At 44.2% G+C, this 21,662-nt stretch overlaps 1 protein-coding gene across 3 annotated transcripts; it reads right to left on the bottom strand.

The window, feature by feature from the left end:
• Positions 1-15,617: 15,617 nt before the first annotated feature.
• On the bottom strand, positions 15,618-20,785 carry LOC101752469 (protein CHAPERONE-LIKE PROTEIN OF POR1, chloroplastic). Of its 3 annotated transcripts, none has more exons than XM_004951619.3 (5): positions 20,631-20,785; positions 19,722-19,915; positions 19,518-19,618; positions 18,668-19,112; positions 15,618-16,094 (listed from the first exon to the last, which is right to left on the bottom strand). In XM_004951619.3, exons 2-5 carry the CDS (start codon positions 19,871-19,873, stop codon positions 15,944-15,946), a joined length of 849 nt encoding a protein of 282 aa, XP_004951676.1. In that variant the 5' UTR covers positions 19,874-19,915; positions 20,631-20,785; the 3' UTR covers positions 15,618-15,943. The 3 variants fall into 3 exon arrangements, with proteins under 3 accessions (XP_004951676.1, XP_012698744.1, XP_012698743.1); XM_012843290.3 differs by having other exon boundaries at positions 19,722-19,875; positions 20,631-20,760; XM_012843289.3 differs by having other exon boundaries at positions 19,722-19,933; positions 20,631-20,738.
• Between the last annotated feature and the right edge of the window lie 877 nt (positions 20,786-21,662).

The following is a 21,662-nucleotide window of genomic DNA, read 5'->3' on the forward strand; positions in this document are numbered from 1 at the left end:
TTAGTCGAATTCAGGTTTCTTTGTTACCGTTTGAATTCTTTGGCAAACAATTCAGTGTGGATTCGTAAGCTGAAAGGACAATGACTTCCATAGTAACTTTGAGTTTATCTTAGCTGAAATTTTTTACAATGTCAGTGCCATGTGCCCATGTGTATCATAAGCAAGAATGGAAGGTTTTTGTTGGTACGAGTGGTTCCAGTTGCAAATATGTAGCTAGTCCTCCTAACGGAAAGTGTGCAAAACATAAAAGAATTGGCGAAGAAATGCAAATAGCACCGAGCTTATGGCATAAACGATGTCAGATTTTGTTGATCAATGTACCAAAACTGAGTTATATGACAAATAATGGTCAAATTCATGTATTAGATATTTAGACATGTGAACTCAACCATGTCATACTTTTATGTAAAGAGAAAAATAAGCACACGATTTCTTTGTGATTTGTGATGCCTGAACAGTTGGAATGGCAAATTAATGTTGGTACGTGTGCAAAAACGTAAACAAGTTGAAGCAGATCAACGAGGAACAAAAATGAGTAATCAACGAGGAATTAACCCTCAAGACAAACAAAGAACAGATGAAGACAGATCGAGCATGGCCCTACGCGGTGCACCGGGAACGGCGTACGGCCGAGCCATCAGTATCCGATCCGTCCGGCGAGGCTTCTACCCACGCCGCGCGGGGCCATCATGCGACACCCGCGCCAGGTCGTTCATGTTGTCCACGTCCACCTGACCGCGCGATCGGTGGCCTGGCCGGCCGGCCCTCGCGTGGTGCCGTCAGATCAGGTCTCGGGCCTGGGAGAGACGAGATTATTCTCGTGAATGGTATGGTCCTTGCTTGTTTGTTCGGCTTATAAATACCTCATAAACTGCTGGTAGGACTAGCGTGAACTATTGTGAATAATACAGCGAACATGTTGTTTGCCTAGAACCGTTGGGATGTTAGAGAAAACTGATGCAAGACTCTGTCTAGAGATTGTCCCATTTTCCTATATGCTAGCTTAGATAATTAGAATTATATAGTGTCGCTACAATTTTATCACACCGGTGTGACTGGCTCGACATTTCCACCGAAAGATTTAAGGTTTGAGATTCCTAGCATGCAGCTTCATTCGTCGGGAGCAAGCTAGGTTTAATTCGACCGAGTTTCATGCTCGGTAGTGATTCAGATTTTGGTGATTGGCATAAGATCTGCAACCTTCCACGATTGTGGCTATCATTCCGTCCTATGACATCTCCAATTAACTCCAACTTAATTGAATTCAGATTTCTTTTTAATTACCGTTTGAATTCTTAGCCAAACTCAGTTTGATTTAAGTTTTTGGGTCTGTAATTTGTGGACCGTAAGCTGAAATAGTAAGTTTGAGTTTATCTTACATGGATTTTGGACGATGTCAGTGCCATGTGTATCATGAGCGGCAGGAATGGCAGGTTTGTTGGTATGAGTGGTTCCAGTTGCAAATATGTTGGTAGTATTCTTAATGCCAAATGCGCAAAACATAACCAAATTGATGGAGAAATGCAAATGTCACAGCATGATCCCCTGCAACGCTCCTCAACTCCTCAGGGCGCCGCGCCGGTTCATGCATCACACGACACCCGCGCGTCCGGTCGTTCACGTTCGATCGGTGGCCTGGCCGTGCCCGGCCCGGGCACCATGCCATGAGCTAGGCCTCGGGCCACGAACGAGATTTGTGCCTCGGAGACGCGAGATTGTCGTGAGTTATCCAAGACCGAACGATAGTCCAGCCCGGCTCACAAGTTAAATACAATAATGTTGGCAACATTTTGCAATATGGCAGTTCTTGCTTGTTTGGCTCAAGTACCTCAACCATTGTTTACCAAGAACATTAGGATGTTGGAAAAAACTGATGCAAGGCTCTGGCTAAGCACGGCGCCGATTTAGTGTAAGTAACAGTGCCGAAACCGTGTCAAATGAGAAGCTACTTACAGCTGGTCTATAACAAGCTGAAGACGCAGAGTGAACAATGCAAAAGACTGAGCTACAACAAGCTTTTTCTGCCAAAGACCAACTCCATTAAGGTGGAGCTCATGCAGTGTCTATCGCTGTACATTTCACTTTAGGTATTGTTCATACTGTTTATTTCGATCACCTAGCCAGTCATAGCCAGTAATCATCGGTTCAAACTCAAACATTCACACCATCAGGACATTCTGACTGATAATATGAATCAATCTGTTCTCAGTATGTCCATTTTCCAGTTTCCAAGGATAGGGGCGCATGTCATTGCCACCAGAGAATCACTACGGGAAACCTCAAATTTGCCGAGTATTTTTTCTTTGCCGAGTATTTTTTTTCGGACACTCGGCAAACAAGCTCTTTGCCGAGTGCCGAGCTAAAAACACTCGGCAAACAAGGGGCTTTGCCGAGTGTCAAAAAAACACTCGGCAAAGAGGGAGTTTGCCGAGTGTTTTCTTTTCACACTCGGCAAATATTTTTTTTTTGAAAAAAAATCTTTGCCGAGTGTCCCACTCGGCAAAGTCAAAAATATCTATTTCATCTCCCGTCCCCGGTCCTCCGACCCCAGCAACCCCCCCGCCCAACGCGCCCTTCCTTCCTCCGCGGAACACTGCCCACGCACCCGCCCAACGCCCCCTCCTTTTCTTGCCGCACAAACATCGCCCCCCCCCCCACCTCCCTCTCCCCGCCGCCGCCGCCCCTTTCCTCCCTCCCTCTCCCTCTCCTACCGGCGCTCCTCCCCCTCCTCTCCCCTCCTCCCTCCCTCGCGCGGCCAGCCCCTCTCTCCGGCAGCGTCTCCGGCCGCCGCCCCGCCCCTCTCCCCAGATCCGACCGGATTCGGCCGCTGCACCGCCCCTCCTCCCCGGATCCGGCGGGGACTCGTGTCGGGGGCGCCGGGAGCGGCGTTCTTCAAGCGGCGGCGTGGAGATGTGGTGGTGGTGGTGGCAGGCGGGAGGCAGCTCGTGGTGGTCGGCGGGCTGTGGTGGTGGTGGTGGTGGCCGGCTGTGGTGGCGGCGGCAGTGTGGATGGTGGCGGCAGGCGTGGATGGTGGCCGGCTGTGGTGGCGGTGGCGTGGATGGTGGCGACGTGCTGGTGGTGCGGCTGACGGTGTCGGCGTGCCATTTTTTTTATTTTTTTTGAAAAAATGGTTTGCCGAGTGTTTTCTGGGCATTCAGCGAAAGATTTGCCGAGTGCCCGACCAAAAATACTCGACGAAGGTTACTTTGCCGACGGAAATTTTACCGAGTGCCAGATACCGAGTGTAACACTCGGCGAACTTTGCCGAGTGCCAGATACCGAGTTGTAACACTCGGCGAACTTGTTTCCGAGAGTATTTTGAGTTTCGCTGAGTGCCCCTGGCACTCGGCATAAAATCTGTGTCCGGTAGTGAATGCTATAATACGCTAACCCAGCCAGCGAAACCAAAAACTACTATCGTTCTTATGACCTTCCTAACTAAACATTAAATTAAAACAGAAATCAGCGTGGCACCGATGAAATAAACAGTCAACTCTTGTCACATGATCCAGGTTCTAATTCCATCGGTGTCGGCGGTGGCTCAGGTGACGATCCATAAGGTTCCACATCCACTCCGCAGGCGGTTTCAAGGGAACGATTGAGTCTCCGATCCTCATGTGATCGGATTTGGAAGCACGGAATCCTCATGTGACTGAATTTGGAATCACGATGGAGAGGCATGCAGGCGGCACCTGACTGCTCATGCCCTATTCAGTATTCACACACAGCACACAGCACCTCCCATCCTAGCGAGACTGTGTTTGTTGTCTCTATTGATGCTTTGTTCGTCTTTTTGGGCTTGCAAACTCCAATTGTTAGGCGTGAGTGACAAGAGCAAGCAAATCGAGTCACATCAACGTTGGCTGCACGAGATCCTCTCGTGGCCAACTGACTCTTCACACGCTATCAATGTAGAAGTACACTTACACCACGCTGACAACACCGTACTCTCTCTCTCTCCCGCAAAGAGTATCCATTTAGATTCTAAAATTTATCCCATAAAGAGTATCCTTTTACCTCCTAGTAAACGTCATATAATTAAAGCAACACTCACACCAATAAAAAAAGTATATGGAGAAGTGTGTAGAGCCAATCAAATGATGAATTGATGTTATTTTTCTGGTTCCAATGCACGTGCATTTATTTAGGATTTAGAAAACTAAGGGGGTGTTTGGATACTAGGTGCTAAATTAACTTTAGCAGTGTCACATCAGATGTTCGGATGCTAATTAGGAGGACTAAATATGAACTAATTATAAAACTAATTGCAAAACTTTGTGCTAATTCGTGAGACGAATCTATTAAGCCTAATTAATCCATCATTAGCAAATGGTTACTGTAGCACCACATTGTCAAATCATGGACTAATTAGGCTTAATAGATTCGTCTCGCGAATTAGACTCCATCTGTGCAATTAGTTTTGTAATTAGCCTATGTTTAATACTCCTAATTAGCATCCAAACATTCGATGTGACAGGTGCTAAACTTTAGTGGGGTGTATCCAAACACCCCCTAAACAAATAGTACGATTTTCAATCACAATTAGTACTAGTTATTAAGGTAATATGGACATTTCTTACCACTACTGTTGTGTCTGAAATTTTGTAAAAGGACACTCTTTGCAGGACGGAGGGAGTACGTTGATATATAAAAGCCTGATGGTCTTGACGCGAGCGAGTAGCTATTCATATTTCTGATAGGACCTATCATATTATTACTACCCAGCAGAAGAGCATCGCCATTGTTCTTTGAGGATGGGATATTATAGGAAACTAAAATAAAGCTATCACTAAACAAGTCAGCGTCCCACTTTCACAATCAGTATGTATAATTTCTGCCATATAATTGGGATCCAACATCACAATGGAATTTATCTAATTCAAGACTAATAATCAGGTTTTATTGTCGTGTCTAGGCAATATGAAAAAGCCCTTTGGTGGTTAAGTTTAGAAATATTCATAGGTTTTCTGGAGTTGTCCTGTGTTTGGGACTACACTAGTGTCGGAGACAGAAGGCCAATCAAGAGGGTCATTAGTATTAATATGTTACCAAATGTCCACACTTATCAATTTCTAATCATCAATTTAGTAGCTGATTAATATTTTTTTAATTGGCAAAGGGGGCCTACGTGTAGCTCCCCCTTGACCTACACTTATGGTCTAAATAGGCAAGCAGCGAGCGCAATGGCGTCGCGTACGACCGCCGTTGTTGCGGTGCTTTCGTTGCCCAACCTATTTGGATGTGTATGTTATGTTCGATCGATACATACAGGGATCGACACCATTCCATATGATTCCTAGGTATCATAATGATAGCATGGTTGAACTCTCCCTAATGGTTAGCTAGATGGAGGCAACCAGTTCCAATTTTTTTAAACACAAAACAAACACAAACTCTCACATACACGTGATCGTATGGCCTTATCCGCACAGCGGCGCGGTAATCTTTCCTTTATTTTCCGAATACACTTGGTGCGGTAAACTGATGAACTCTAGTGTGTTGATTACCGAAATGGGAAGGAGAATTAGAGCCTCCTCACCCTGTTTGCGCCGTTGGCGCGAGATTTGTCGTGAGTGGTTCACATAAAAAAAAAAAACAGCTCATGGCCCTAACATGATATGACTGCCCAGCTCACAAGTTAAATAAAGGTCCTCCTGGGAACATCCAACTTCAAGCTTAGAGCTTACATTTGGTTTGATCGGCTTAGCAACCTCAATCTGTTCTAGGGTTGGTGTGGAAGTTTTGAAAGGTTAAAATTAGCATGTCACTGATGTAACAGTTATGCAAGAGTGCATGACTGCATGAGCCATGGTGCTAGATCACTGTGATGTTAGAGGAAACTGATGCTGGACCGGATTATATAGTAATTAGGGGGTGCTAATGCACCCTAAAAAAATGAAAAAACAGTAAATATGTTCAATTTTTCACCATGTATGCACCCCCAATGATCAAACTCTATGCACCCACAAGGCAAGTGCAACCCCTCCAATTTACTCTAACTTCGCCGCTAACCAGGTGCAATATGGTACCGAGTAGTTGTCGAGTGGATGAATCAAATATTTCTCGAGTGGACTAGTCATTGTAGATTGAGACTGATTAATGTGCATTGCATATAGAGAAGGATTTGTAGCTCTTACATAAAGCATTAAATTCAATTCATGAGCAGCCTGGTACATCAGTCTAGTCACGATAAATCGATCATGTTCATGGTGAATTCACAAAGCTTCTATATTAAGTTTATGAGCATGCATGTTCATTGGTAAATCACATCTTGATTGATTGTTCGATCAATCTATACATCGTAGTAAGCCTGAACCATTCGCATTCATCCATTCGCCGTTACCAGCCATATATAATGAATGTAATTGAAGAGATGGACATATAAATGTGTGCGCTGTGTTTGATTGATTCCGATTTGGCTAACCTGAGTTTTGCCGTGGCAGATGCAGGCGCCATCCAAAACGTAGCCCACAACATGTACATCAGTACATCCAACGTGCCTGATCCTGTCATCCATCTTGGATGCCCTTCGTGCTAGACTGCTAGTGCACACCCTCGCGCGGGAAACAAGCAGTGCTAGTGCATGCGGTCATTGTCTTAGGCTCCCAGCAACCAGCATGATCCTGCGCCGCTCCAAGCCGTCGATATGTCCGTCCCCGATCCCCACGGCGCCGCGCTGGGTCATGCATCACGCGACACCCGCGTCTCGTGCCGTGAGCTCATCAGGTCTCGATCGAACTACCAAGGTACGCGGTAGAACGAGATTTGTGCCTCAGAGACGAGATTGTGGTGAGTCGTGTCCACGACTGAACGGTCGTCCAGCCCGGCTCATAAGTAAGTTAAATACAATAATGTTGGCAGCATTGCAATATGGTAATTCTTGCTTGCTTGTTCGGCTTAAATTTCTCAACCACCGAGAACATTATTAGGATGTTAGGAAAAACTGATGCAAGACTCTGCCCAACGTGGATGCTGATTCCGAGTGAGCTGATGAGCGGAAAGTTGACGCAAAATCTGGATCTCAGCTTTCTGTGTTGAATAACACGAAGAATCTGGGAGATCTGTTTAACTCCAGTGTAGGCTCCAAATCGGCTCGCGAGTGGTGCAAGACATGCTAGTTAATTTTACTTGAAAATTGACAAGCTAAACATTAAATTCTTGAGCTGATCGGCGGCGAAGCCTCTCGAACTTATGGGTAAGCGTTTTTGGAATAAACACCACAACAGATAGATATTTAATGTAGGCATGCAGTGTAAATAAATGAAACACTAATGGCATGTGCCATCAGCTATGTCAGCCGACAGGCTAAGATAAAGCATTGTAACATAACAGCTATAAAAGGAGTCCTCATTAACCACGCGCTTATCAGATAAGCTAACAGATCTAGCCAATGTGTTGATAAGTGTATTGAACTCAGACAAGATAACACGAATGAGAGGGCATTGGCATCAATCTACTAGCCGATGCAACCTTGCGTGCTAGAAGGAACTTGTCGAATCTACTCTACTCATACTCCTAGGGTTTTGACGGCGTGGTGCCGAAAGGTTGTATTGATTGATTGATGATTATTTTTTACAAGGCTCATGGGTTTATATTTATACGCTGGAGCAAGCTAAAATCCTAATCGAATACGACATGGTTATTACAGCTATTTCTAAAAACTACTAAAGATAAATCTCCACGCTTTCCCTTATTTAGTGGAGTCGATTTCGCTTCGGACTGGCCCGTCTGGTCTTTTATCGGTTTCTGGAACCCTGGTCAACTGTGGCTGGTCCTGGTCAACGCGGCACCAACTTCAGGCTCTTTCTCTTTATTCTATCGGCTGTCAGAACCTTATCCACAACGGTTGACTCTGGTCAAAAACTGATGTCAACAAGTTACTTACAGCTGATCTGTAACAAACTGAAGATGAAGAGTGAACTAGGCAAAGACTGAGGTGTAACAACCTTTTGGTGCTGGAGGTCACCGTTAAGTGGGTGCTCATGCATCCATGCTTTTCTTTTCACTTGGGGTATTGTTTATATTCTTTTTACGGTGATCACCTACCCGAATACCCGATCATAGTACGCATTGTTCAAACTCAAACATTGACACCAGAAGCATATATGAACATCAAGAAATTAAAATACATTTCCAAATTGATGATATGATTGAATATGTTCTCAGTATGTCTCGTCGTGTATGCTGTACCGTATACCAAGCAGGTGCCGGTGGCCTCACCGCAGTACGCAGCCGACAGTTCCGTGGGCCATGCCACTCTCAGGTCCACAAGCTTCCGCCAGTTTGGACCTGGCCACCACTCAAGGCAACCTGCTGTATGCTCGTGTCACGTAGAGTTCTTCGCGCCACAAAATTACCGTGATCAAGCTATCTAGATGACTGACTCTTCATGCGATATACATCAATGTACACATCACCCAGTCAGTCCACCTCAGACTTCTCATAGCACTTACCATGGCACCAATTATGTTCTTTGAGGCTTTTGAGATGGTACTTAGCTAGAGAAAACTGAGCTTGCGACAAGTTCCATCGCGTTCGGACCGACTAGCCTGGACACCAATTTATACCCCTCTATCTCCTTTGACATGCTTAAGATGCAGAAGAATATCTCTCTCAAGGTTACTGGGAGAGTCAGTATCTAGCTACCGCTCCAATTCAACCTCACAAATGCGGTCTCCCTGCGTTATGCTGTTTTCAGATTTATCATGGCACCAATTATCCTGTAACAGAATTAGTTTATTTTTACGAAATATAAGGCCGGTGATTTAGTACGTGTAGTTATGAGGAAAACTAAGCCTGACCTGGAGCAAGGACTTCATCACAGAAGGAGAATGCTTTCTGGATTCGCGGTCAGCTCGTTTTCTTTCTGATAAGCAAACTAGGTAGTAAATACAGAGGCGCACGATGAAAAGCTAGCAAATCTAACGAGGAAGCAATACCAATGGCACGGCTGGTGCGCCCGCCACGTTTGTCCTCACCCGCTGAGCGCGCGTCGCCGCACGGGGCCATCCGTCGAGCCAGTTTATGCGCCTGCATGCCCTCGGCGCAATCACGCGTGGTGCGGTAATCTTTTTGTTTTCAAACACATGGTGCGGTAAACTGATGAACTCTAGGGCTGATTACCGAAATGGGAAAGAGAATTAGAGCCTCCTCACGCTGTTTGCGCCGATGGAGCGAGATTGTCATGAGTAGTTCACACGAAAAAACAGCTCATGGCCCTAACATGATGACTGCTCGGCTCATAAGTTCAATATAAGGTCCAAGCAACATCGAATTTCATACTTACATTGTTTGGTTTGTTCGTCTTAGCAACCTCAATCTGTTTCTAGGGTTGGAATGGCAGAAGTTTCCAAAGATCAGAATTAGCGTGTCACTGATCTAACAGTTGAGAGTGAGCCGTGCTGCTAGATTCACTGTGATGTTAGAGGAAACTGATGCGGGACTATGTCCTAATATGGTATCGAATATTTGTCCAGTGGCTCAGTCTAATATTTGTCGATACGGGCAGCCGTGGCAGATTGAGACTGATAAGTGTACTTTGTATAAGGGAATAAAGGAGGAAACTAAGCACGTTGCAACTGGTTTTTTTTCTGCAAACGTTAGAGACCACCTTTCAATTGATACCACTTTTGTAAAAAAAAAGGTTAAGTTCAATTCATGAGCAACCTGGTACATCAGTCTAGTCAAGATCGATCAATCATGTTCATGGTGAATACATCAAGCTTCTAAATGATCTAAATCACAACTTAACTGTTTGTTTGGTCAATCTATATAGATATCATAAATCACAACCATTCATGAGTTCATCCATTCACCATTATTACCAGCCATATCTGACGACTGTGACTAATCAAGAACAAGTGAGAAATGGACATGCCATTCTTTTTTTTTGGAAAAGCTCACATTCGATTGTTTAGAGGAGCTCTCACACTTGAATATTTTTTTTTGCCAATCTACAATCACCACGGCTCAGCTTCTCCTCCTCCTCCGGTAACAGCGTCGGCGAGCCCACCTTTAGGGTTAGGGGTTCAGAGTTTAAGGTTGTGGGTTGGGATTACTTGTGGCCTATTGGCCTAGAAGGAGGCCCGTGGCTGCTCGCCGGCCGACAGTGGTGGTGGTCGAGGTGATGGGGAGCAAAGGCAGCAAGGCACCGCTAGATGCCAGGCGACGAGCGACCCTCGGTTGGGCAGAGGCGGCAGGGCGTCAAGCTTTAACCAGTTCATGTCGACAGTGGTAGAGGGTGGCGGTGGAGGTGTCGTTGCACTGCCGAAGCTGGGCAGGGAGCTAGCGGCAGTGGGGAAGCTCGGTCGGACATGAGGAAGAAGACACAATGGAGGAGCAACATTGGAGGAGGTTAGTTTTGAGCCCTTGCGGAGGGTCGTGGCTCCACCAGAGCCAGGCAGAGAGGTATGGCGTTGGACTTGCAACCGTTTGGGAAGAGACTCGCTTAGCCTATTGGTGAAAAATAAATTGAAAGTAGTGACCCCTCGAAAAACTCTAGTTGCACGATAGACAACCTTTTTTCCATTAATTATGTGTTTTGCGTTTGATCAATACCGGTCATTGCAAAATATTTGGCAAACCCGAATTTTGGCGTGGCGGATGTAGGCGGCATTCCAAACACAACGTGCCTGATCCTGCCATCCATCTTGGATGCTCTCTGTGCAACTCATCAAAATCATTACGTTGCTTTCAGAGTTGTAGCGTTGGCACCAGGAAAATGCCATGGTCGATCTAACCAACTGTTTGTGGTGTGCCTTCACGCAATGAGCACACCACCCAGCCCACACCATATATACCATATAAATGCATATTCCAGCGATCTTGTGCTGTTCCACTTGGCAGGGCGCCCTAGCGCTGTTTTGTCTCGAATTGCTAGTAGGATAGGGGCATAGGGCTAGCATGCAGTGCATTCACTATGCGAACTAAACCACCAAACCTGAGGGTTTTTGCACGATCGTTGATGGGATGTTTGAGGAAACTATACGAGCTTGGCACTCAACGGGTCAGCGTTTGGCGTTGACAGTCAGTTTCTGTTATCCCTCCCAATCGCACGGGAGCAACTAGTTGATTTTGTGACCAAGCCGGGCAATCATGTTCTTTGGGGCTTTTGAGATGTAGAGAAAACTGAGCTTATGTTCCATCGCGTATGGAACTAAGCTAGCCACCAATTTACACCTCTAGCTGCTTTGGCACGCTTAACCTGTTACGGAACACAATCTCTCTCACGGTTACTAAGAGAGTCTGTATTCTGCTACTGCTCTACTTCAGGATCGCAGCCGCAGTCTCTATCCGTCGTCAACATTGTTCTGCTCTTGTCAGGTTTGATGGTTTGTTTTGCGGCAGTTTCTTAAAATTTGTACCGGAAAATCATAACAATATTTAGAAAAGTAAATTAATTTGCACGTTGTGGGTTTCACTTAAACACCTTAATTTTTTTACGTACAAGAACCAGATTGGATGGTTTGCCATCGCATCAAAGTCACTCCAAGCATGACAAGACCCGCTTGTAGTTTCTAGGTCGACCTGTGCAATACCAAGTCCGAGCGGCTGCATGCCTGCATCCACAGGTAAGTCCGAGCAACCTGTGCTTGCGCGCATACCTTGAACGATGCCCTTGCCTACTGATCACAGGCCATGCTTGTCACCTACGCACGCTCTACCTCCCACGCTGCCCCTCTTCCACCCCCATGGCGCCATCCCAACATTTTCACCCGCGGCCAGCTCTCGATCGGGTGCACGATGGAGCCACGGAGGGAGGGAGGTTCTGCCGCCTCGGGGTTCTCAGGCATCGTCAAGGCGTGACAAGACCACAAGAGCGAATGAATCCTCGTGTTGTTAGTGGCGTTGGCACCATGAAAATGTCGTCATCGAGCTAACCAACTACTGTTCGTGGCTTCACGCAATGAGCACACCACCCGGCCCCCACACCATACCTGCATATTCCAGCGATCTTCTGCAGTTCCCAACCCAGGCGTCCTAGCGCTGTATTGTCTCGAATTGCTAGTAAGATAGGGCTAGCATGCATTGCGTTCACTATGCAGCCACTAAAACACGAAACCTGAGGGTTTTTGCACCATCTTTGGTGGGATGTTGGAGGAAACTGATATGATGTTGGCGCTCGACAGGGCAGCGTTCATTAGCGACAATCAGTTTCTATCATCCCTCTCAATCGCACGAGAGGCGAGCGAGATGATGGATCTGATCCTGCCGCGGGCCGATCCGGCGTTCACTCACCCGCATCCAGTGCCCCATTCTTTTTGCGGCGTACATCAACATTACCGCGTTCGGGACCGTCAGCAGGCTCCCGCGCAATGCATTTTTGAGGAGTAGTAGGAGGAGCTGCTGTGCAGCATCGATCGCAGTTGGGTCGGCCAGTGGGGCAAACGAGTTGTTGCGGCTGTCGCACAGTAGTGTCTTCACGGAAGATATTGTGGGTTAAAAAAAATATTTCGCTCTTAAGAGTAATTCAGACGTACGGGCGTTGACAATATAATTTAGCTAGTTATATTCGAATGATATGTTGTTTAGGAATTTCAATAGGATGCAGATGCGGCGTCAGGATTGGAGATCATCAGGCACAGCAAATTAGTTCCTCAGGACAAACTTGTATATTTCTGCTGGTTTGCATGGTAGACAGACTAAATCATAAGGAAGGTATGCAAGCATAAAAATAAAAAATATTTGGAATTCTTGTAGTGTGAAATTCCCTGCATAATTTTAGGCTGAGATTGCTATTCGCTTTGATATCTCTGAACCCTGCTCTGTTATTTTGCCATGTCTTGCATCCTGAAAAGATCAGGAATCTGGAGGGTGGAGTGAACTCTTCATCAGATTTTTCTCATTCACTCGCAAATCCGTTCTCACAATTTTCTTTCGAAGGTTTCATTCTCAGTAGTCAGTACTGAACTCTCAGCCTCATCACCGGTCAAGCAAAGCTAGCACATGGACGGTGCATCAGGGACAGGATGCCACGGAGGAGCCCGAGGTCCTCTGCCCGGGCTGTGCCTGGCATCATCGGGTCAGAGAAAAAAAAAAGGGAGCCAGAATGCTCACATAGTTTGCGTTGGTGAAAGGTCGTAACTCGTAACACAAATTTACCGTGACACAAATAACAATTCCTTTTTTTTGGGCTGACACAAATAACAATTCATACAAGCAGCCGGACGCGCATAAATACGTTGAAGCGATGTAGCGGCCGGCCTTGCGATCTCGCGGCTCACTTCCTCCCCTCTTCTGCTCTGTTGCTTGTAGGCTAGCTTGCCTTTGTTGATAGTGATCAGCATGGCACGGATCGTGCAGCATAGAGTCGTCAATGCGCTGCTAAATATTAGTGCTAGGATGTTAGAGGAAACTGATGCCTTTTCGGTTATACTAGCCCTCGTCACGCCGAAAGGGCTGAATATTTGTTTTTTGATTGCTCTTTAACTAGATATGTTTGGAGTCTGATTGCAATAGCATTAGGCGCTTCGTGTAGATCAACTTCTTTTGATCAGCATGCGGATGATCAGTACTGGATGTGGATGGAAAAAACATATGCCTCAGTGCAAACATTACCATATGGTTGGTTTATCGGCAGTGTGCTAGGCGAAATCTAGAAATAAAGTCTGTTTCGAGGAAAAATATGTTAGAGCTTCTTCTGAGATTATATGTTTAACCTCCTCTTTTTTATCATATTGGGTAGTGCTACAGAAGGGGAAGCAGAAGATAGGATAACCTTGGAGGTGGGAGCTGAAACACTGAAGGAGACGGCGCTATACACTACCACCCTTCTGAAGCTACTCATGAAGATACAGGGATGGTGCTGCTCCAGTAATTGAAGTTCAAAGGTACGGTGGAGATGTTCACATATTGGAGAAAACATCCGCAGACTTTCCGATGTCACTTTTGTTTTTCTTTGGGTCTAATTCCTCTTAGATATTAGTTGGTTTAGCTACCCTTCGTCTGTAGGAGGTTCAAGTTTTGTCTAGAGAAACAGGCCCTATGTGCTGGTGTTCTCTGGTGTCTTTCGGTAGTCTACTTGTACTGTTAATTACTCGTTGGCGACAATTCAAACTCTGTAATTTTGTTACTTTACATGGTAATGAAATTCGGGTGTGGCTCTTAGTGGAAAACAAGACTATGAGGGTTTCTTATTGAAAATTTCGTGTCCATGCCCGGTAAGAAAAGTACAGATGAACCAACATCCACCAGTTAATAATGCAGGTCATTCTTGGCAGCGGGTATATGGGATAAAGGAATTATGAAATGACTACGTTCATATAAAGATTCTTCCTGTGTAGTAGAACGAGGTAGCATATTGCTTTGATCCATTGTATCAATACAGAGGTCCCGATCTTAAACCATGCTAAGATTCACACTAAACGTACCTGAGTATGTTTGGCTTATGACTGTAAAACTTCATCAAAATCAAAACGCTGGCAGCACGCTGGCCCCCTCTCACCGCAGTCTGCAACCGACCGTTCCATGGCACCTGGCCTCTCACAATTCCAAAAGCCTTTGCCAGTTTGGACTCATCACTTCATCAGCAGGCAACCTATCCTAGTGTCACGCTAGTGTTCGCAGCACGAAATTATTGCCGTGGCCATGCGCTATCAGTGACACACCACGCCCAGCGTCCCAGCCCACACCATAAATACATCCTTGCTAGGCAGCGGCACCAATTGAGTTTGTGAGCAAGCGGGAGCAATTTTGTTCTTTGGGGCTCTTGAGATGGTAGAGAAAACTGAGCTTGCGGTTAAACATGTTCCATTGAATCCGGATCGACCAAAGCATACCACCAATTTCGAGCTCCCAGCTCCTTTGACACGAAGGCACAAACGACATGACTCGCTCACAGTTTCTGAGAGAGTCTGTGTTCACCTACTTGAGAGTCTGTGTTCACCTACTTGAGCTTGCAGCTGCGGTCTCTATTCCGTTATGCTTGGGTGAAGTTAGATGGGAGCAGTTGAGGTGACCAGGGCAATCGATAGAATTGGGTGTAAATGGAGGTTGCTAGATTTTTTTTGGACGGACATATTAAATTCAAAGAAGCAAATCAATTTGTATATTGTGGTTTCAGTTTGAACACCTTCTTGACATACAAATATAACAACTTTTGCGATTCCACTGCCGCCGTGCATCTTGGGTTAGCCGGGGATCGGAGGTATGAAAAAATATGAATATGTTTTCTGGATGCATGTCTCCAACTCTCCGATTGTTCCGGCTCAAGCAATTTACAAAATGAAAACGGCCTGTAGTGCGTAATTCCCTGAATAATTTTAGGCTAATGTCTATTCGCCTTTGATACCCATGAAACTTGTGATGCCCCGTTATCTTCCCATGTCTTGCATCGTGAAAAGATCAGAAATCTGGAGCGTGGAGTGAACTCTTCGTCAGATTTTCTCGTTCCCTCTGCCAGTCCGTTCTCAGAATTATGGATGGACGTGGCACGGGCTTTGCAACTCTGGCCGATTCCACGCTAGAGAAGAAAATGGATAGCTGCAACTGATGACGACGAAGCTGGCACAACAACTCAAGTGATACCAAGATCACATCAGGCATAGCAACCTAAGATATTCCTCCATTTCCTATCTTGCAAACGCAATCAGGACAGTTGAGCATTCAGGGACAATGGATAGTAAAAACGACAGGGACAAACTTACGTCAATTCAGATGGATATTATCTCATGATCTATCCAAACCAAACTGTGTTTAACACATCAACCAAAATGCCTACAGGAGGTGTTAGACTCACTGCTTAAGATCTCATTATCTCAAGGGCCTGGGCAAAAAAAGTCACATTACAACCTGACATCTACTATCGACTCACCAAAGAACTACCATTTGCAACTCCGGGAAACAAATAAAGAAGCAGATGACTGTAGAGTCAATAGTCATCACAAGCTCGATACCATGTTGATGACTGCCGCAGGACTATAGGCTAACATGGAAATATGAACATCTACTTCAGGAAGGTTGATGATATGAAAAGGAGGGCATATGTGACACATGCCGTGCTCACTTCCAAGTTTCTTGGACCTGGCAGTATAGGTGGAATTACAGATACCATCAAGAAGGTGCCAAGGAACCAGGAAGCAAAGAAAGATCCAAACCTGAAACATCACAGAAAAATTTGGGTCAGGAATCGCTCACCCATGCATGCACAAAAGGTTAATAATCACCAAAAGAACTGAGAACAGTACATGTTAATCTCAGTAATAATTGACAGGAAATTTAGACAGGCCCACTTTGAACATGCTATTATCAGCCAACACTGCTACATTCTACTCCCTCCGTTCCAAATTACTATTCGTTTTGCCTTCTCTAGATACATAGCTTTTGCTATGAACCTAGATATATGTATGTCTAGATACGTAGCAAAAGCTATGTATCTAGAAAAGCTAAAACGATTAGTAATTTGGGACAGAGGGAGTACTTCTTAATCTCTATTACCGGGTCAAACAATTATGATAAGCTTAAAATGACACATCAGATTAAATGAGCTCTAAAGAGTGCAAGTTGTTGCTGTGCTCAATCGGGAATGGCTCCAGCCCACCACAGTAGCTGTCTCAGAATACCTGGTCTGCATCTGCAAGCATTTGTGCACAATTTTTGTATGCCTACGCATCAGCATTCTGATTTATCCATTGAACTATGAACTGGCATTATTGGCATCAGCAAGTTGATAGGCCCACACCACTAACCAGGCAGTCAGTCTTGATATGATGATCTATGAAGGAACATCATAAGATATATTGGCAAAGAGACTGTCTGGGACCATGGATATGACAAAAACAGGTCCTCACAAATCTTCTGGTTAAGCAAACTTTCATAAGAGAATCTGGTTAAAGTGGGGGAAATATGCTTACAGCACAAGGCAAGAAAGTTCCGTGGTTTGCTTTCTAATATGGAAAAATTATATATTATATTATGGAAACTACCTATTTTCTACTCCATAGAATGGCCGTTTAGGATTTGCAACTACTCCCATTGTAATTCATATTTGACACTCCACAAGTTTGCCTCTTAATGTCTATTGCACAGCTAAAATCTTCACTCTTAAATATCATATGTTAATCTCAGCAATAGCAATTCTACTTGATTAAAAGGAAGCATAGACAAGCCCACTTAGAACAAGCTGTCATCAGCCAACACCGTTATATTCTGCTCCTTAATCTCTAGTATCAGGTTATTATCAGTTCTAAGAAAAGGAAAAAGTCCATTTTACTCCCCTCACCACTTTGTCCGCTTAACCCCCTGAGCAAAATTTAGGCTCGATTTACTCCCCCAAACTATTTCAGTTGGCCCAATCTACCCCCTGATGAGTTTTTTATTTTTTTGTTTCTCCATGTATGAGTTGGATTTTAAGTTCAAATTTTGTGAAGATACAGAACATCATGCCTTACATTAAAAAAATTATACTGAGAATTTTTCATGGTTATTTTCATAGGTTAGGAACATTTAATAGGAAATTGATCTTAGATATACAAAAATGTATGAAAAGTAATCATGAAAAAATTCTAATGTATTTTTCTAACATAGGGCATCATGTTATAAGTCAACTAACAAAATCTGAAATTAAAACTCAACTTGTATGCGAAGAAACAAAAAAGAGAAATCTAATTAGGGGGTAGATTGGACCAACTGAAATAGTTCGGGGGAGTAAAGTGAGCCTAAATTTTGTTCGGGGGGTTAAGGGGACAAAGTGGATTGGTGAGGGGAGTACAATAGACATTTTCCTATCTTCTATTAGGGATAGTCAACCGCTTCCCACTCCATAGAACGGTCACTTAGGATTTGCCACTACTCCCATCATAAACTATTGTTTACACTTCATACATTGGCGTCATAACTTTCTATCTCACAGTTAACATCTTTACTTGTAATTTGTAAATATCGAGATTTCACAAGATCTGCAGTATAAATACAAACTACATTGCTAAAATTTATATGTTTACATTACTCTTTATGTCCACACTAAGATGCTAAAATATTAGATGTACAAGTTAACCAAGCAACCCAAGTATTGCATTTCAATTCCTCGTAATCCAAACCTCCAGCAATCATGCCCAACCATTCCCACTGTAATACAGTCACTACAGGATATAAATATGCTCCCAGCATATTTTGAAGGATGCACACATGATGACATTTGCTATAAGTTTGTAAATCATCACGCATGGATGGGATAGAAATATCATTTGTTTTGCATTTACTTGCTAACGAAAATAAAGAGCTGCTTTCATGCATCAACCATATTTTATCTGTGATAATAAACTATATGCCACTGCATATCTAACTTGTACAGGCTGAAGAGTGAAGACAGGCAGCTTATTGGGTGGAAATTGCGGGCAATAGGAAACTTGGTGTTGCTGAAACAGATTTGACTTAGCACCACTACCAGAAGATACATATATGTATATTGACAGGCCGGTGGTGGCTAGCTACTAGGTTAGATTTTTGGGTTTGTGATGAAGAGAAACATTTTTCAATGGGAACAAGAATGATAATACATTAATACACCACACATGTAGACAAAACTGTGAATATGGTAGAATACAGAGTAAATGGATCAGAGGAGCCCAAAAACAAATTCTGTAGCACTATGAGGAACAATTTGCATATTAATGCAGCTATATCATTAACAGACGAAAGGCATAAAACAAACAATATAACAAGAACATACCCATAAAAGAATGCTCGCCATCCACTTTTGACCCTCTGGTAAATGAAATAGATATTTGCTGCACAAGAAATGGCCACCTGGAGAGTTGGCCCTTCTTCAGTAGGAAAAGCAAGGGTAAGTGCTCCAAGCAAGATAAAAGTAATTGCTGTCTGCCAAATGACTTTGCTACGTGGTGTTTGAAATCTGCCTTGAATAGCCTTGACTGCACGTGACTGACTAAGTTCCCTAAATTTTTTCTTGAGGTCCATTTTTGGTTTTTTCCTATCAAAGAAACTCTGCATGATAATCCTGTCATGGGCAGACTCAATTGCATCAACACTTGGCTTATGGCCTGCATACTTGCTTATCAGATAGTTCCTGGCAGCTCGAATCTCTTCTTCAGATGCTTCCCTGCTGATTCCAAGACGCTGATATGGATCCTTCACGTGGATTCTAGGAAAGATGGCTGAAATAAAATCAAGAAGTTAAAAAAGGACTGTGAAGGACTATTAACAAAAGAAATGTTCCAAACAGAACAATTAAAAGGCCAAGTAGCGGTAAATGTGATTTATAAAACAAGGTCAGGACAAACAGGTGATATTGATTACCAAAATTACTTGTTCTCTACATACACAACATATCGAATGTGGTGCACTTGGCAATGATAACATTCAATGTCTACTTTTACCATCTAAGATCAACTATTCTGGAAAACAAATTAGTAATTTCATATGAGCTGATCAACTGCTCCTTAGAAAGCCATACCACAGGGTTACTGAAATTCAATATGAAAAAAATGCTACACCATCTCAAGCGTATGAACTGATTATGTAAGAATTTCTTGTCCTAGACATGGTTAGCAAGTACTCACGAGTCGAAGAATCAGCCATGTCCCCAAATGATGCAGTTGCCCGTGGTGTAATTCTGGCATTTCTCTGTGCATAACAGAGAGGAGTACTGTACTTTGTGTATCTGCATTGAAGGATTTGCATGAGAAATCGTATTTCTCACAGCAGGAACAAGAGGAAAGCTTTGACAAAAAGGCAGTAGTCACAAGAAATGTAAGATACCATACCTATCCACATTGATGAAGATTTTGTTCTTTTCCTTGCGTCCCCTGTTGAAACTCAACGAAGATACAACTCCCAAGGGTGCAGTCGACACCCTTGAAGCAACTGGACATCGCAAAGTCCTTGAGGGATCTGTTGCTAGACCATGAGCCAACATCCCTAGAAATATCTAAATAGCTTAGACTCTGAGTGATTTTCCCTGTGAAGCAAAACAATACTATATCAAGAGTAAGTAAAGAAGAAAGGAAAAATGAGCCAATATCAACATAATCATCACCACTTGAAAAAAAAACATGTATGGCATATTTATATATCATCAAATGTTCACAGCTTAGAGGCCTCCCACTAATTGTATGCACATACATTTTTTTTTTCTATTCTAAGGAGATTGGGGACTTAACCATGATCACAAACATCAAAACCTTCACTGTACCGCATGGTTGCCCCCGAATGTACATCCATTATGCAATATGATTCTTAGAACAATTCAATCAATGTAATGTAACAAACAAGCGGTTATTTCATAGTAACCCGAAACGAAAAGGGCCACAGGGCCATAGGGGTTCAGTTGAACCCCTATTCGTTCACCAGCACCCCGCCCCACAAATTCAGCATTGAGATGGACCTAACGCGCGCCGAAGAAACTAATCGAACCCAACCAGTACCGTGGATGGATTGCCGCCGCCGCCGGCCGCGCCACCGACAAGCCGCCCTCCAGCCCGCCATTCGCTAACTGAGAAAGCCGCTCGCCCCCGCCGTCGGCCCTTCCCGCCGGTTGTCGTCCGCCGCCAGACGCTTCCTCTAAGCCCGCCGGCCATGGAGCCCTCCCCCGACGACCCCGAACTGGAAACCCTAACGCAGGCACCACCATGCCTCAATCCGAGAGAAGAATAAAGAGCAGGAGTAGGACCCACCTCGCCTCCGGCAGTCTACCACCAGCCACCAGACTTGGACAAGCAAGAATCGTCGGAGGAGAGAAGAGAGAGCTGGACGAAGGCGCGGGCTCTGACTGTGGAGATTAGTCAGGTAGGGGATGGGATTTGCCAGTAAGATGGACGGGTACGCGATGCGCCTGCGCCATGGGAAGACGTATCCGGCTAGCGTTTAGAATTTACGTTTTTCAACAAATTAATCCGGACGACACTGCAGGGGGGCATGTGGCCCATTAGTCAATGGTGGTCCAGATGGAAAGAGCCGGTTTGGCCTGTCTTTTAATTCTTATCTTCAGTTTAACTTTTCAAATATTTCATGACAATTAAAAAATATTCATGGTACCTATTTACTTGGTTTTTCCGTCCTCATCGTCACCATGGGCGTGTTTGATCCTGAAGAAGTTAGTCCATGTCACATCGAATATTCGAAGGCTAATTAGAAGGACTAAATATGAGTTAATTATAAAACTAATTACGTAGATGGAGGCTAAACGGCGAGACGAACCTATTAAGCCTAATTAATCCATCATTAGCAAATTATTACTGTAGCAGTACATTATCAAATCATGGACTAATTAGGCTAATAGGTTCGTCTCGCCGTTTACCCTCCATCTGTGCAATATGTTTTGTAAATAGTCTATGTTTAATACTCCTAATTAGTATCTAAATATTTGATGTGATAGGGATTAAAGTTTAGTCCAGGATCCAAACGCCCCTACATGACTCGGTAGTTGGTAGTACCATGGTTGTATTCTTTGTGTTGAGTCAAATATTTAAAATGGCCTATTATTCCCACTTTTAATTATCGGTCTACCGCCGACATGATTCCAATCAAATTATTTTGTTTCTGACTGTCGGGGTTAGATCTCCGTTACCCGTAAGGAAGGAAGAAGACGAACGCCTACTAGTATTCCACTGTAATCCTACTAGAATTCATCTGTAATCCTAATTAGGACTCATACCATGTAATCTTATCAGGACTCCTATCTTGCAACCAACTAATAATCCTACACC

Source organism: Setaria italica, chromosome I (assembly GCF_000263155.2).
Source record: "Setaria italica strain Yugu1 chromosome I, Setaria_italica_v2.0, whole genome shotgun sequence".
NCBI classification, from domain to species: Eukaryota; Viridiplantae; Streptophyta; class Magnoliopsida; order Poales; family Poaceae; genus Setaria; species Setaria italica.